A 16,781-nucleotide genomic window follows, 5' to 3' on the forward strand; every position below is an offset into this window, starting at 1 on the left:
ATTCATAACACTATTTTGAAGAAGGACAAAGGAATTATTTCTGGCCAATATTTATCAAATTTACATCAGATTTGGTTTTATGTAAGAGTTTGTTTAGTGTAATTACTAGTCCCTTTAAAAAATATACTTGATTGACTGACTATAAAATTGGGTAGCATAATGCTCAGTGGTTAACACTGCTGCCTCACAGCACTAGGTACCCCAGTTCGATTCCAGTTTTTAGTGACTGTGTGGAGTTTGCATGTTCTCCATGTCTGTGTGGGTTCCTACCAGGTGTTCCAGTTGCCTCCCACAGTCCAAAGATGTGCCGGTTGAGTGGTTTGGCCATGGTAAATGCATGGTTATGGGGATAGGGTGGAGACGCTAGGTCTGGATGGGATGTTTTTCAAAGGGTCAATGCAGACTCAATGAGCTGAATGGCCTCTTTCTGTATTGTAGGGATTCTGTGAAAATATTTTTGAGATATCCAATGAACATGAAAAGCAATATGTAAACGCAATGTTTCTATATACTGAATCATAACAGTTCAGTTCCACAGCCACTGTTTGGTCTGCAGTTTAATGTAAAAAGCTGTTAGAATAGTGTCAACAAGCACGCACACTACAAATGACCCGTGCATTCACCAAATACTTTCTAAATTGATGGTCACATTTTGTTTTTTGAAGGTTGCAGCTAATGATACTGCATGATTTTCCTAACTCTCAGATGTTATAATTCTCTTGAGTACAATTCTGTGTTAGAGATCCTGTTTTGAGAAGAGTCCTACCTCCAACTGTTGATTTAAATATGGTTGTGATGTCTGCATTAGTGACTGTCTTTAATCAGATAAAATTGTGTGATCTCAAGTGTGCAATTGACTGTTCAGTCTGCTACCTGTTCAACTTTTCAAAGCCAGCTGACCACATGATGGATGGAAAAGAGGTCAAATTGGGCTGACTCAGACTGTCAGAAAACAATTGCTGTCACTCATTTTATGCTAGGTTAAAAACAAAAACAAACTGCTGGAGAAACTCAACAGGTGTGATAACGTGTGGAGACAAAACAATTAGTATTTCATGTTCTGTGACCCATCTTCAGAAGTTTATGAACTAAGTTCTGAAGAAGGGTCACAGGACTTGAAATGTTAACTCTGAGTTTCTTGAACAATTTCTGCTATTTGTTTATTTCACATCTCCAGCATTCACACTTCATTGTTTTGTAGTACCAGACTGGGGTTGGTGCGCATTGTCATTTAGGAAACAGCATTGAACAATACATCAGTGTTGTTCCACTTGGAAGTGCACAAGTTGCCCTAAAGTCCTACTCAGGCGCTTTGTGAAAATAAGTCACAAACATTTTTCTGGGAACTTAGAAATGCATTTTTACCACTACCACAGTCTACCATAGAAATTAATAGACAAAAGGTGCAGGAGTAGGCCATTCTGCGCTTCGAGCCAGCACTACCATTCATTATGATCATGGCTGATCATTCTTCAATCAGTATCTTGTTCCTGCCCTATCCCCATAACCCTTGATTCCACTATCCTTGAGAGTTCTACCCAACTCTTTCTTGAAAGTATCCAGAGACTTGGCCTCCACAGCCTTCTGGGGTAGAGCATTCCACACACTCACCACTCTCTAGATGAAGAAGTTTCTCCTCAACTCTGTTCTCAATGGCCTACCCCATATTTTTAAACTGTGTCCTCTGGTTCAGGACTCACCCATCAGCGGAAACATGCTTCTTGCCTCCAGAGTGTCCAATCCTTTAATAATCTTATACGTCTCAATCAGATCCCCTCTCAGCCTTCTAAACTCAAGGGTATACAAACCCAGTCACTCCAATCATTCAGTGTAAGATAGTCCCAGGAATTGGCCTTGTGAACCTACGCTGCACTCCCTCAATAGCTAGAATGTCTTTCCTCAAATTTGGAGACCGAAACTGTACACAATTCTCCAGGTGCAGTCTCACCAGGGCCCTGTACAGCTGCAAAAGAACCTCTTTGCTTGTATACTCGATTCCTCTTGTTATGAAGGCCAGCGTGCTATTAGCTTTCTTCACTGCCTACTGTACCTGCATGCTTGCTTTCATTGACTGATGTACAAGAACACCTAGATCTCGTTGTACTGTCCCTTTACCTAACTTGACTCCATTTAGGTAGTAATTTGCCTTCCTGTTCTTGACACCAAAATGGATAACCACACATTTATCCACATTAAACTGCATCTGCCATGCATCTGTCCACTCACCTACCTGTCCAGGCCACCCTATAATCTCCTAACATCCTCCTAACATTTCACCCTGCCAACCAGCTTTGTGTCATCAGCAAATTTGCTAATATAACTTTTAATACATCATCTATGTCATTAATGCATTTTGTAAAACGCTGTGGTCCCAGCACTGATCCCTGCGGTACCCCAATGGTCACCACCTGCCATTCCGAAAGGGAGACGTTTATCACTACTCTGTTTCCTGTCAGCCAACCAATTTTCAATCCAAGTCAGTACTTTGCCCCCAATACCATGCACCCAAATTTTACTCACTAACCTCCTATGTGGGACTTTATCAAAAGCTTTCTGAAAGTCCAGGTACACTACATCCACTGGATCTTCCTTGTCCACCTTCAGAGTTACATCCTCAAAAAATTCCAGAAGATTAGTCAAGCATGATTTTCCCCTTTATGGATTTTTCATAAATCCATGCTGATTCTGACCTATCCTGTTACTGCTATGCAGATGTCATAATTTCATCCTTTATATTTGACTCCAGCACCTTTCCCACCACTGAGATCAGACTAACTGGTCTATAGTTCCCTGCTTTCTCTCTCCCTCCTTTCTTAAAGAGTGGGACAACATTAGCCACCCTCCAACCCGCAGGAACTGATCCTGACTCTATAGAACATTGGAAAATGATCACCAATGCATCCACGATTTCTAGAGCCACCTCCCTGAGTACCCTGGAATGTAGACCATCAGGTCCTGGGACTTATCAGCCTTCAGACCTAACATTCTCTCCAACACCAATTCCTGGCAAATGTAAATTCCCATCGGTTCAGGTCCTTCAGCCGCTATTACCTCTAGGAGATTGCTTGTGTCTTCCCCAGTGAGCACAGATCTGAAGTACCAATTCATCTCTTCTGCCATTTCTTTGTTCCCCGTAATATATTCACCCGTTTCTGTCTTCAAGGGCTTAATTTTAGTCTTAACCATTTTTTTTTCCTTTCGCATACCAAAAAAGCTTTTACTATCCTCCGTTATATTTTTGGCCAGTTTACCTTCGTACCTCATTTTTTCTCTGCATATTTCCTCCTTAGTTTTCCTCTGTTCTTTTAAAGCTTCCCAGCCCTCCGTTTTCCCACTCATCTTTGCTAGGTTATACTTTTTCTCTTTTGACTTTATATGTTTCCTAACTTCCCTCGTCACCCACGGCCACCCCTGCCTCCTCTTAGGATCTATCTTACTTTTTAGAATGAACTGATCCTGCATCTTCTGCATTATACCCAGAAATACCTGCCATTGTTCCTCCACTGCCATCCCTGCTAGGGTATTGCACCATTGAACTTTGGCCAGCTCCTCCCTCAGCTTCATAATTCCTTTTATTCAACTAAAATATTGTCACTTCAAATAGTGACAATATTTTCAAATTGCAGATGAAAGCTTATTGTATTATGATCACTACCTCCTAATGGCTCGAGGTCCCTGATCAAATCCGGTTCGTTGCACAACACCAGATCCAGAATTGCCTTCTCCCTGGTAGGCTCCAGCACCCGCTGTTCTAAGAATCCATCTCGGAGGCACTCCACAGACTCCATTTCTTGGGGTCCAGTACCATCCTGATTCTCCCAGTCTACCTGCATGTTGAAATCCCCCATAACAACTGTAGTAATATCTTTGCGACAGGCCAATTTCAGCTCCTTATTCAACTTACACCCTACATCCAGACTATTGTTTGGGGGCCTGTAGCTAACTCCCATGAGGGTCTTTCTACCCTTAGAATTTCTCAGCTCTGTCCATAATGACTCTACATTCCCTGATTTTAGGTCCTCTCGTGCAAGGGACTGAATATCATTCCTAACCAGCAGCGCCACCCCACCCACCCTGCCTGTTAGTCTGTCCTTACGTTAGCACGTATAGCCTTGAATATTCATTTCCCAGGCCCTGTCCACTTGAAGCCACATCTCCATTATCCCCACAACATCGTAACTGCCAATTTCCAAATGAGCCTCAAGCTCATCCATCTTATTTCTAATGCTTCGTGCATTAATTTATAATATTTTTAATTTGTTACTGCCCTCACCCTTCCTATCAATCCCTATTTCACTCAACCTTACAGCATGATCACTTTTTGAGTTTTCTGCTCCATTGATACTGTTGTCTGTCTTGACTTCTCTTGTTCTAACTTTCCCTTCAATTTCCTTCTTAAACTTCTAGTTTGTTTCCCCCCCCCCCCCCCCCCCCCCCCCCCCCCACCCCACCTGCTATTTAGTTTAAACGCAGTTGTGTTGCAATGGCAAACTTGCCTGCCAGAATGTTGCTCCCCCACCTAATTATGGTGAAACCCGTCCCTCTTGTATAATTTATCCTTACCGCAAAACATACCCCAGTAATCCAATAATTTAAATCCTTGCTTCCTGCACCAGTTCCCCAGCCACACATTCAAGTCCATTATCTCCCTGTTCCTGGCCTCTCCAGCCCGAGGAACTGGAAGCAAACTGGAGATAACCATCCTGGACGTCCTGCTTTTCAGCTTTCTTCCGAGTTCTCCGAAGTCCCGCTGTAGAATGTCCCTCCTCTTCCTGACATCATTTGTGCCGACATGTATCACCACCTCTGGCTCTTCACCTTCACCCTGGAGGATTTCCCGCACACTGTCTGCGATGTCCTTAATCCTGGCACCAGGAAGGCAACACGCTATCCTCAAATTCCGCCTGTTGCCACAGAAACCCCATTCAGTTCCTCTCACTATGGAATCCCCTATTACCACGCCTCTGTGTGATGTCTGACTCCTTGGCTCTGCCTCCACGCCAACTGTTGATTGGCAGACCTGACCGCCTCACGGACTGGCAGTATTGTCTATCTCTACTGTTTCCAAAAGATTCAATCTGTTCCTAACAGGTACTTCCACTGGGGTCTCTTGCACTTGTCTCCTCTCTGCCTTCCTCATCATCTTCTCCCTTCTACTCTCTTCTGGTATGGTCGGTGTAATAACCTCACTGAAGGTCATGTCCTGAAAGATCTCGTGCTCTCGGATGAGCCTGAGGTCATCAAGTTCTTTCATCAGTGCTGCAATATGCTTTGTCAGAAGCTGAATGTGTACACACTTTCCACAGTTATAAGAGCCAGATACACCAGAGTCCTTGACCTCCCACATCATACGTAGCGTACTGAATCAGCTTGGCAGTCATGTCTTCACCCTCTGCAACTGTGGCGTAATCACTTGACTCAACCTCCTTGTCGAAGACTCCTGAGCTAAAGACTCTCTCTTCTCTCAACAGAAACTTCCCTGGACCCCTTTTGTTTTGGTGCAAGTCTGTGGACTTTTAATTTAGGTTAGAGGAGGAGGTTGGGAGGGAGGTCCTACTGTGTAGGGCCTGGGGTTTAGACCGCACCTACTTAAATAACAGTCACTCCCCTTCCCAACCGCCTCTGCGCTCCGACTTCACTTTCGCCCAGCTCCCGCCACTCTCTGCTGCAAAAACAATGATATCTGCTCTATCTCTGTCATAAGGAATACTGTCATTCCTAATCAACAGTGAGTATTAGTCTAGTCCTCTAGATTTCTAATACAATAATATTACACTTCATTTGTTCCTCTTGGGAATACAGGAAATTGTGAAAACATTAAATGAATGCACATTTGTTCTGTTGAATATCTCGGGAGGTGATCAGACGCTGTTTCCAGAAACAATCATCAATTGCATTTTGTACATCGCTTTTCAGCCCACTACTTAATGGTTCAATGGAAGAGTTTTGATAAAGCTTTTGTGATTTCCATAGATAAGACTGCTGGAATAAATATAAGAGCATTCAAAATGGGAGCAAGACCAGGCCATTTAGCCAGTCAAGCCTTTCAGTATGATCATATTGGCTGATTTTTCAGCTATCAACTCCATTTTCTCAACCAATGTCCATCTACCTTCATTCCTTAAGATATCAATATTTTGTCTTTCTTAGCCCTAATAAATTTAATGATGGAGAATATCCAACCCTTTGGTTTGGAGAATTCCAAAGGTTTGCTATTCTCTGAAAAATTACAGCCATACCATCCATCATCTCTGTAGCTCCTTCTTTTAGGATTCTAGGATGCAAGCCATTAGCAAGGCAAAGGGCTTACCCACCTTTAGACCTAAAAAATTCTCTTTGTTTCAGTCATAGTCATTTCAGTCACATGCCATGAAGCCAAACAGGGAATAGGCTAACTTGGATCTGGCAATGGGTAATGAGTCATGCTTAATAAATGACCTTCAAGTAAAAGATCCCCTCAGAATCATAGCACGGAATTTAATATTCAGTCAGTGTGTCAGAAATGTAGGTCAGAAACAACTTTAACTTAAGTAAAGGGAAGTACGATGAAATGAGGATGGAGTTAGCTAAAGAATACTGGGCAGATAAATTAGCAAAAGAAGCAGTAAGCAAGCAGTGGCAGTCTTTTAAGGGAGTAATTCACGAATGTCAGCAAATATATAAGGAAGAAAGATTCCAAGGGAAGTATAAATCAACCATAGCTAACCAAGAAAGAAAAAGCTATAAAAGCAAGTAAAAGGCAATGATAGCCCAGAAAACTGAGGTAAATTCAACTACTAGCAAAGGAGATCTAAAAAGAGAATAGGGTGAAAAAAGAACTACGAAGGCAAAGTAATGAGGACTATAAAAAAAATCACTAGGGCTTCTTCAAATATATGAAAAGGAAGAGAGTGGCCAAAATGAACATAGCCCTCTGAGAAGATGAGCCTGGGGAGATGGTTATGGGGAAGAAGGAAATGGAAGCAGCGTTAAACATATTTTGCACCAGTCTTTACAGTGGAAGATACATCAAATATTTCGTTATACAAGTAGTTCTGCTTTTACGTGGTAGTTGCGTTCCCGTGTGACCTGTGCTATACAAAAATCGTGCAAAACAAATACACTTAAAAGTTTTGGCAATGTCATCACATGATAGCCAACACACACTTTAAGAATTCGCATTTTAGGAAAAACGTTCCCTATTCACTCCATTGCATTACAGCCAATTCGCGCTAATGAAAGACACATTATAGCAGAACTACCTGTAGCAATGAATATTGGGAGCAGTTAAATACCATCACTAGAGTAGTAGTGTCAAACAAAGTATTATATGTCTAAAGGCAAGTAAGTCAGTTGCCCCCCCAACCGATGGCTTGCATCCGAGGATCCTAAAAGAAGTAATTACAGAGATGATGGATGGTATGGTTGCAATTTTCCAAAAATGCTTGGATTGTGGAGAGGACTGGAAAACTGCCTAAGTGACATCCCTTTTCAAAAGGTGAGAGAGTCCAAACGTGTAAGCATAGTCTGATTAGCCCAACATCTATGACTGGAAAAAATGTTGAAATTAATAATTAAGTAAATAGCACATTTAGAAACTTATAATCTAATTAAGCTGAGTCAGTATGGCTTAAAAGCAAATTGCTGGAAAACATAGCAATGAGTTCCTGATGAAGAGCTTATGCCCGAAACATCAATTCTCCTGCTCCTCGGATGCTGCCTGACCTTCTGTGCTTTTCCAGCACCTCACGCTCGACTCTGATCTTCAGCATCTGCAGCCCTCACATTCTCTTCCTTAAAGGCAAATTGCAACTGGCTAATTCATTTGAGTTTGTTTTGAGGAATTTTCCACCAAGGGGATTGAAGGGAGCTAGTAACTGTGTTCTATTTTTGACTTCTACAAGGCATTCAACAAGTTAGCCTGCTAAAGATAAAGTCAATAGAGGGAGTACAGAGGAACTATTTTGGCGGCACTATTTTGTTTGGATAATTGGTTATTCGGATAATCAATTTTACCTTAAACAAGGGAAGCCATGCTGATGTAACGCTGTGCTTTACTGGAGAATTTATTTAAATCTAGAATTTTAATGTATTGAGCGCAAGAGGACACAGATTTCACATGAACAAAATACAGCAATGATAACATCAGAAAATGTTTAAAAAATGTAGCACTAGCTACCATTTGGCAAGGAGTGGTGAAGATAGCATTAGACAAATGCTCCAGGACGTTTCGGGCATAAGCCCTTCTTCAGGAATGAGGAAAGTGTGTCCAGCAGGCTAAGATAAAAGGTAGGGAGGAGGGACTTGGGGGAGGGGCATTGGAGATGCGATAGGTGGAAGGAGGTCAAGGTGAGGGTGATAGGCCGGAGTGGGGGTGGGGGCGGTGAGGTCAGGAAGAAGATTGCAGGTTAGGAAGGCGGTGCTGAGTTCGAAGGATTTTACTGAGACAAGGTGGGGGGAGGGGAAATGAGGAAACTGGAGAAATCTGAGTTCATCCCTTGTGGTTGGAGGGTTCCTAGGCGGAAGATGAGGCGCTCTTCCTCCAATCATCGTGTTGCTATGGTCACAATATTTTATATTGTGACAACAGATGTAAGTCAATAGACTCAGTTCATATCCTATACATCAATATATGGGAATCATACAAATAAAGAGCTTTAACCTATCTGATTCTATTTATAATCCAATTCTCAATCCACTTATAAACAAATGAAATTAAACCAGTTTCTAATCCTTTGTATATAAATCAATTTGTAGGAATACTGTTTGTGCCCTGTTTAATTTAAGATAACAGCAAAGTTTTGAATTAAGTACCCATATTAACGCTATGTGTACACGCACAAAACCGTTAAGATAGAAGAATTCTCGGTTCTATTTCTTATTGCTCCCAAGCTTAAAATCTTAGATCAGCAACTAGCAAAGCAAAACACTTCCTGATGAAGAGAGTGTGCGCTACTGGGTGAGTATGCCTCATTTTGTCAGCATGTTTTTCCAGTGTGACCCAGAATTATTTCCAGGCTGGTCCAAAGTAGTGAGATCACAAAAGGGAATTGAATGTAAGACTTCGTACTACATGCATTTTCTTTTCTCTAACAAATCTTAAATGTAATGAATTTTCACTGCACAAGTGTTGGCAATATAAGATATTACTATATTGTACATTTTTCTGAAGCATAAAATTAATGACTTGATATTCAGAGTTCTTTGAAATTGTAATTGATGTTTTCCTTGTCTAATCAGTATTATTGTGAATTCCAATTGCTGTTTGAACATGAAAATTCATTTTTCCAATTGACACCTAAAATCAAATCTGAATAAGTTTTATATCATTTTCGGAAACAGCTTTTGCACTGTTACATTCTGAATAAGAATCTAATGAACATTAAGTTGAATTTCTAAATACGTTGTTTTAAAATCTTTTTTCCAACTGTTACAGAAGAGGTCGACTACAATCTCTTTGGCACAGATTCATTGACGCGAAAGAAAAAGCCTTTGGGAGGTCTCCGTAATGATACCCTCCGAAAACGAGTTCAGCTCAGCATTAGTATTCCTCAAGACTTCAGGCCTGTTTCTTCCATTATTGATGTGGATATTTTGCCTGAAACTCACCGGAGAGTCCGATTATACAAACATGGATGTGAAAAACCTTTAGGGTTCTACATACGAGATGGCACAAGTGTGAGGGTGACAGCTCATGGACTAGAAAAGGTTCCAGGTATCTTCATCTCACGGCTTGTACCTGGTGGTTTAGCTGAAAGTACAGGCCTCCTTGCTGTTAATGATGAAGTCCTCGAGGTGAATGGGATTGAGGTGATGGGTAAAACGCTTGATCAAGTTACAGACATGATGATTGCGAATAGTCACAACCTTATCATTACAGTAAAGCCAGTGAACCAGAGGAACAATGTCAACCGCAGCAGTCGTATGTCTGGTAGCTCTGGCCATTCCAATGACAGTACAGCCAGTCATCATAGTCTGCCCTCTGCCCATATGGTGCAGAACTATAATCCTGAAGATGAAAGTGATGAGGAAGCTGACATTATTATTGAAGGCTGTATTGAACCACAGAGCATTTCATTTAAATCACCATCTTCCTCCTTCACCAGTTCTCGAAATAATCTGAGTCAGAGACGGCAGAAGGAGCTGCCACTCAATGGCTCCGTTAGAAAAACTAATGGAAGTATACTTAAAACATTGAGTGCACTCAAAGCTGAGGCAAGGCATAGCCTAGCTTTCAGTAGAGGAGGCATTGAAGAGGATGGAACAGTGATTACACTTTGAAATTTTGGTCTGGATTGATGAAAAGTGCCAACAGAGAACAATGAACAATTGATGTGTTCATTTCTACTTTTTTAATTGCAAGCATATTTTTGGGAACATTTCCCTTGTTTACTGGAATTCAGTACCTTACAGGATGTTCTTTCAATTGCCTTCAATGTAGAGGCTAAACCTATTATTCAGATATAGTTAATAAGTGGATGCCAACACAGAAGCTTATTTTAATGATAGGAAAGCTTTTAATAAAGTGTATCAAAAGGTATGACACCAAATTATTTTTAAACACAATCATGGAGATCCTGTGAGCAAGAATGATTGTGTTATGTAGCATTACTTGCTGGATATATTTGTTGCAATAATTGTGGGAGACCAATTTAATTATTTTAAATTCTTCAAATATCAGCCTGATCCAGGACATTGCAGTTGTTTATCCATGCATAACCAATAAATTTTAGGTTGTTTAAAATTATTTTTAATAGATGTAACACTAGAAACTGATAATTGGGGGATTAGCCACTTTAGTTAGAATTTGCAAGCATAATAATGTCCAATCCAATGTACATCTGCAGTGTTTTGTGTTTGTATCTTTTATTGTTTGAATATGTTTGGAATTTAGTCGCTGAAGATATTGAGAATGTGTGTACAATATGTCTTTAAAAATACACTTTGGAATTAAAAATAATATTGCCTTGTCAGCAAATTAGAGACCACGGCCTTCGGCAGTTTGTAATAATTAATAGGTATTTAAGAGTGATGTACACGGTGTTGATAATGCAAACAAAATAATTGAAATTTACGGAACAGTTGAAGGCCATTTGTCTCATCCTGACAAGTAGCCATCCAGCCTAATCTAACTGTCCAATTCTTAGCCAGTAAACCTAAGTGATTTATCTGCATATCCAAGAACTTTTTAAATGTTATATCCTCAAACCACCTTTTTAAGATCCTTCTTGATCAGTCTATTGATGAAACAATTCCTCCTCCAAGTTTTATTTGAATAATTCATGAGATATGGGTGTTGCTGGCTGGACCAGCATTTAGCGCCTGGCCTTAGTTGCCTTTGAGAATAAGGTGGTGAGCTGCTGTCTTGAAGTCCTTGTGCATGCTAAAGAATTCTCTCTAAAGCTACTGTCTATTATAATAGATATTCCTTCTCAGACATTAACTTCTCAACAAAAGGGGAAACGTCTTGTCTAGCTAGGTTCTTCATAAATTTATACTCTGAATTAGATTTCTCTTTAGCCTCCTTTGTTCCAAAGTCAATCCAATCTTGCCTCATAATTAATATTCTCCAATCCAGGCAAGATCCTTGTTTATATCGTTTATACCCTCTCAAGTGCAATCACATCTTTCTCCTGATGTGGTGACAAGCTATTGCTTAAACCTGCATTTTATACAGTTCCTGTATGGTCTCGGGGCTTTTATGTTTTTATTGCTTGGATATAAAAGCAGTATCCTGTTTGCCACCTTGATCATCTTGTTTACCTGTCCAGCCATCTTCAGAGATCTGTTGATATGCTGTCACAAATTCCTCTGTACCTCTACACTTCAACAACAAGTATTTATTTCTTTCAGTATCTCTGTATTTATTGTAAATTCCTACTCCTTGTTAGTTTTCACCAAGTGCATTACTTTAATTCTCTGGACTGAATTCAACTATTCCCTATTCTGCCCAGCTGATCAGTCCATTGAAATCTTATGTCCATCTATTGCAGGACTTGTCAAAGTGAGAGTCAGGGCTCCCACTGAGGTTATAAGCTGACATCAACACTTGAGTTCTGAGGCAGCAGTGCCACTGTGGTGCATTGACCAGGTTATAATAGCTGTGCTTCCTCTTGGACTGGCCTCCATGCCTTCAATCATTACTGAGGAATCACACCAATTTTTAAAGGGGTCACAATGGGGAAAAGCTTGTGAAGCACTGTGTTACAGGCTCATTATCAACCCAGTCTCATTACAAACCAGTTTTTGGATCATCAATCACGTTAATCGAGTGCTACATTTAAGTTAAATCATTGTTATATAGTATGAACACCAAAGGACTCAGTAATGAGTCATTCAAAACTCAGTGGAAGGAGTGTTCCAATGTCTCAAACACCAACCAACTCAATACTGTTTGCTTCCTGACTCTAAGCCAGTTTTGAATCCAATTAATCACTTTCCCATGAATTTCGTGCTTTTTCTTTTGTCGTCTGCGAGGGCACCTTATCAAAAACCTTGCTAAAATCCAAACAGGTTACTTCAAATGGCTACCCTAACTAATCCTCCTTGTAGTCTTCTCAAAAACTTCATTCATGTTTGTCAGAAACAAACTTTCCTTCACAAATGTCTTTAGTTAATTTTGTCTTTCCAAATGACTATTTATCCTGTGTCTCAGAAATTTTCCAATCTGTTTCCCACTACTAAGGTTCAGCTGACTGACCTATAATAACTTGGTGTAGCCTTTTTTTTTAATACAGTGGTACAACGTTATCTGTCCCCTCGCACCACACTTGTAGCCAGAGCAGACTGGAAATTGAAGGCCTGAGTCTCAACTATATCTTCTCTAGTTTCCAATAACAGCCAAGGACACATCTCATTTGGTTTGGGGGTGTTTCTGTCACAATGGTAACATCATCTTATATTTAACATTCCTCCTCCCTGGTTGCAGTGTGTGTCGTCCCTTCCTTTTGTGAAAACTGATGCACAATATTGATAAAGAACAATACTAAAATCATTACTTTTTCAATTAATTGTTTTCAATCCAATTTAGCTAAATCACAGTACAGTAAAATTAGCTTTACAAATGAGGAACTTTTTATTTCTGATATTCCTTTATTCTTTGCTTACCTTAACTCTAACTGAATTGCTGTTTCTTCTACCGGTGTGCTCCTCAATTGTTACCTCTTCTATCTGTCCAGTTTTGTTCCCAAGACTGAGTCCATAAAATCTCCCCCCCTCGCTTGCTGTGTGCAGCAAGTTCTTCTAAAATAGTTCTGAATGCATATTTTAAAACCTTCTCTCTTCCTTTCACAATAATTCTATCCTAGTTATATTGAATAGTTGAAATCTTCTACTATTACTATTGTTATTTGCAGTTCTCAGATTTGCCTACATATTTCCAATTCTGTTTCCCCCTCGAATGTAACGCACTCCTATAGTATGATGGCCCCTATTTTGTTTTTTCATTCAGCCCATATGCTCTCAATTGTGATCCGTTTACCATATTCTTCTCTCTGTTATTTCTTGGGTCAGTTTTGCCACGTTCTTCTCTGAAGCCTCCTCTGCATTTTATCTGAAAACTATCTAGGAATGTTGAGTTGCCATTCCTGTCTTTCTTTTAGCCATGTCTTAAAAGCTATAATATCATATATGAGGGTGGCACAGTGGCTCAGTGGTTAGCACTGCTATCTCACAGCACCAGGGTCCCAGGTTCGATTCCAGCCTCGCATGACTGTCTTTGTGGAGTTTGCACATTCTCTCCATGTTTGCATGGGTTTCCTCCGGGTGCTCCGGTTTCCTCCCACAGTCCAAAGATGTGCAGGTCAGGTGAATTGGCCATGCTAAATTGCCCGTAGTGTTAGGCGCATTAGTCAGAGGGAAATAGGACTGGGTGGGTTACTCTTCAAAGGGTCGGTGTGGACTAGTTAGGCCAAAGGGCCTGTTTCCATACTGTAGGGAATCTAACCTAATAGCTAGATATTTCAATGTGTTCTCATCTCAACTGCCTTACTCTTTGGACATCTTGCATTGAAGTACATTATACATTTAGTATTGTCAAACTGCTTTGCTGTCTATTTTCTAACACTGGTTTACTCCACCTTCTAAACATGCTTACAAATTTTCTGCCTTCCATATCCACCTTTATTCTCTCCCTTCTGAATTACTGTGTTAAATTGCTTCAATCCCTTCCCAGCATCACTATAAAATCCCCAGCGAGGATATTATTCCCAGCACTATTGACATAAAATCAGTCTGACTTGTAAAGGCCCCACTCCATTGCCCCAGGAATCTGTTGTCCCTCCAGTATCAATCTTCTAGCCATGTGTTCATTCGTGCTATCTTCTTATTTCTCACCAGCACATGACCCCAAGAGTAAATTAGAGATTACTACTTTTTGAGTTCCTATTTTTCAGTTTCTCTTCCAGAATCTAAACACTACTTTCAAAACAAATATTTTTCTACTTTATACCTAAAATTTGTACCTAGGTACCTTTTGTATCTATGATAGCGCCAAGAATGGTGACTTTGTATACTTTTCACTGTACTCCTGTATCCATCTACTCGAGTACACGTAACGGTAAAATATAATTCAGATTTTTTCTGTCTGTCTCATTTGTGCCGATATGGATCAGGACCTGTTGCTGTACACCTACACCACTCAGCAGCAGCTCAGTGACACCTTTGACCCTGGCAGCAGGGAAGCAACATACTTTCCAAAAATGGCAATAGCAGCTGCAAGAGTCCAGGTCTGTTTCCCTCCTTATCAAATCTGCAGCTACTATTGCTCGTCTTGTCCTCCTGTTTCCCAAGTGAAGCTGAATCATTTGGGATGTTGGTTGTTCCTGCACTTCACAGATGAGCCATTACCCATCACTGTCACCAGTATTCAAAATTAAATATCGCTTGTAGGTTGAAATGCATTTCTGAGATTCCTGCTCTGTCCCCCTTATCCTTCTGGAAGTCATCCATTCCCTCTCTTCGAGCATATGTTTAAGTTATGCTTTCCAAGTGGCTGCCAGCCTCATGGATCCCTCACGTTGACTCCAGCTGCTAGTCGAACCCTGGAGCTCAAGCTACTCTAGCTGGTCATTCAGATTTTCTGCCACGCCTTTACTTAGATTATTGCCCAGAAAGACCTATTATCTGCTCAAAATTTGACTCATTCCTTGGTGGGGATACCACTAAATCATCATGTAATGGCAATAGTATAAAGAGCAATTTGTAGCAATAGCAATTGAGCAGTTTGTAATTTTCATTTAAGGTTTACCCTAAACTGAAGATAATTTTAAATGTCTCTAACCCAGGCTGAATGGCACATTATATGGTATGTTGTTTATAGTGTACAGATAAGCATTACCAATTTTGTATGTAAGATGTATTTTATTTCAGGTCTATTTTGTATTGGATTGGCTACTCTGCATCTAATTGTCCACCAAATACAGATTGTGAAATCAACTGTACTTGAAAAAAATTGTGATTTTTGGATTAGTATTTCATTCATACTTGATTGTATTTTCAGTTTCTTTGTGATTTGGATGAATTTTCAGTTCTTATCCCTTTTTTCATGTTCTCGTTGCCCTATCAGTGAGAGTACAAGCTTGTAATCTTTGGGCAATCAATGATTTTGTATTATTTTGTAAAAAAGTTGATTGTTTGTAAAGTGCCATTATGTTCTGCACCAAAGAAATTATTTTAGTCTGTTAATTAGTGACTTTTTATTACAAAGTTTAGACAGTTTGCATAATTTTCAACTCTGCTTTCAGGAGCTTTTAAACAACCTGTTTGAATTTTTTTTCTACTTTAGTTTTAATTAAAATCCTGTACTCTTTGTACCCAGTTTCCACGAATCTGCATCAGCAATGCTTCAAGGAGATTTATATGCCTACTGCATGGAACTATTTTTGTGATCACTGGTCAAGAACTTTACCATGATGGTCACACTGTAACACTCCTAAGAATCTTTCTTTGCAGTCCTGTGTACTCAATCTTTTAGATTGGATTTACTTCTGTCCAACAAATCCTGCTATATTTGTCTTTATTATAAGATATCTCTGCAAATATTGGTCCATATTACAATGCATTTGTCAGTTCTTCTGTTCTCTCAGGTAATGTTCTCTGCCATAATTTATTAGAGTCTAAATAAAATATCTCCAGCAATCTTTAGCTGTTCATCTCTTAGTGCCTGTTCTTTGCTGTTTTCTAATGTGCTTGTAAAAGTGTTTGTATTCCATTGTTGTTATTTCAAGGTACCTCTGATAACTGGAAGTTCCCAATTATTCCAACAAACCTTTGAGTTACCAGCATTTATCATTTATTTCTCATTATTTTGTCTTGTGCCTTGTAGATAGTGAACCAGGTTCGGGAGTCAGGAATTCCTGCAGGATTTGCTGCAGGATTCCTACTCTGTGACCTGCTCTTGTAACAGGTCCCTGGAACAGTATGCTATTTAAAAACTGAAGTAGACTGGAAGGTGAAAATGAATAGGTCAGATAGTTAATATCATTAGTAGTCAAAATACTAAGAAATATTATTGTGGACATGATAACAGGAAACATGACAGGGAGAAAGCAGTGAATGTAATGTCAAAATGCATTCAGTAAGGGGCAAATTGAGGTTATTAGTATTAGACAAAATTAGTTCATTAAGAGCAGGAGTTGGGTTTCAAGTTCTTTAGTCTGTTCCACCATTCACGAAGATCACGGCTGATGTGATTGTAGACTGACTCCACATTCCCATATTAAATTTGATTCCTATGTTAGCCTTGCCCTGCCTTAAAAGTATTGAATAGTCTGATTTCTACCATACTCATGAGAAGAAGTCCA

The 16,781-nt window shown here is 39.9% G+C and overlaps 1 protein-coding gene across 2 annotated transcripts in view; it reads left to right on the forward strand.

Moving 5' to 3' along the window:
- Positions 1-15,409, forward strand: part of LOC132832261 (partitioning defective 6 homolog gamma-like) — a 51,655-nt gene extending 36,246 nt beyond the window's left edge. The window contains exon 3 of one of the 2 annotated variants that reach the window (XM_060850099.1): positions 9,419-15,409. In XM_060850099.1, the coding sequence (XP_060706082.1) occupies positions 9,419-10,260 (842 nt within the window). In that variant the 3' untranslated portion in view covers positions 10,261-15,409. Of the gene's footprint in view, positions 1-9,415 lie in introns of both variants that reach the window. The other variant, XM_060850098.1, reaches the window with a different exon arrangement.
- Positions 15,410-16,781: the final 1,372 nt, after the last annotated feature.

The sequence above is a fragment of the Hemiscyllium ocellatum genome, chromosome 34 (genome assembly GCF_020745735.1).
Source record: "Hemiscyllium ocellatum isolate sHemOce1 chromosome 34, sHemOce1.pat.X.cur, whole genome shotgun sequence".
Taxonomy (NCBI): Eukaryota; Metazoa; Chordata; class Chondrichthyes; order Orectolobiformes; family Hemiscylliidae; genus Hemiscyllium; species Hemiscyllium ocellatum.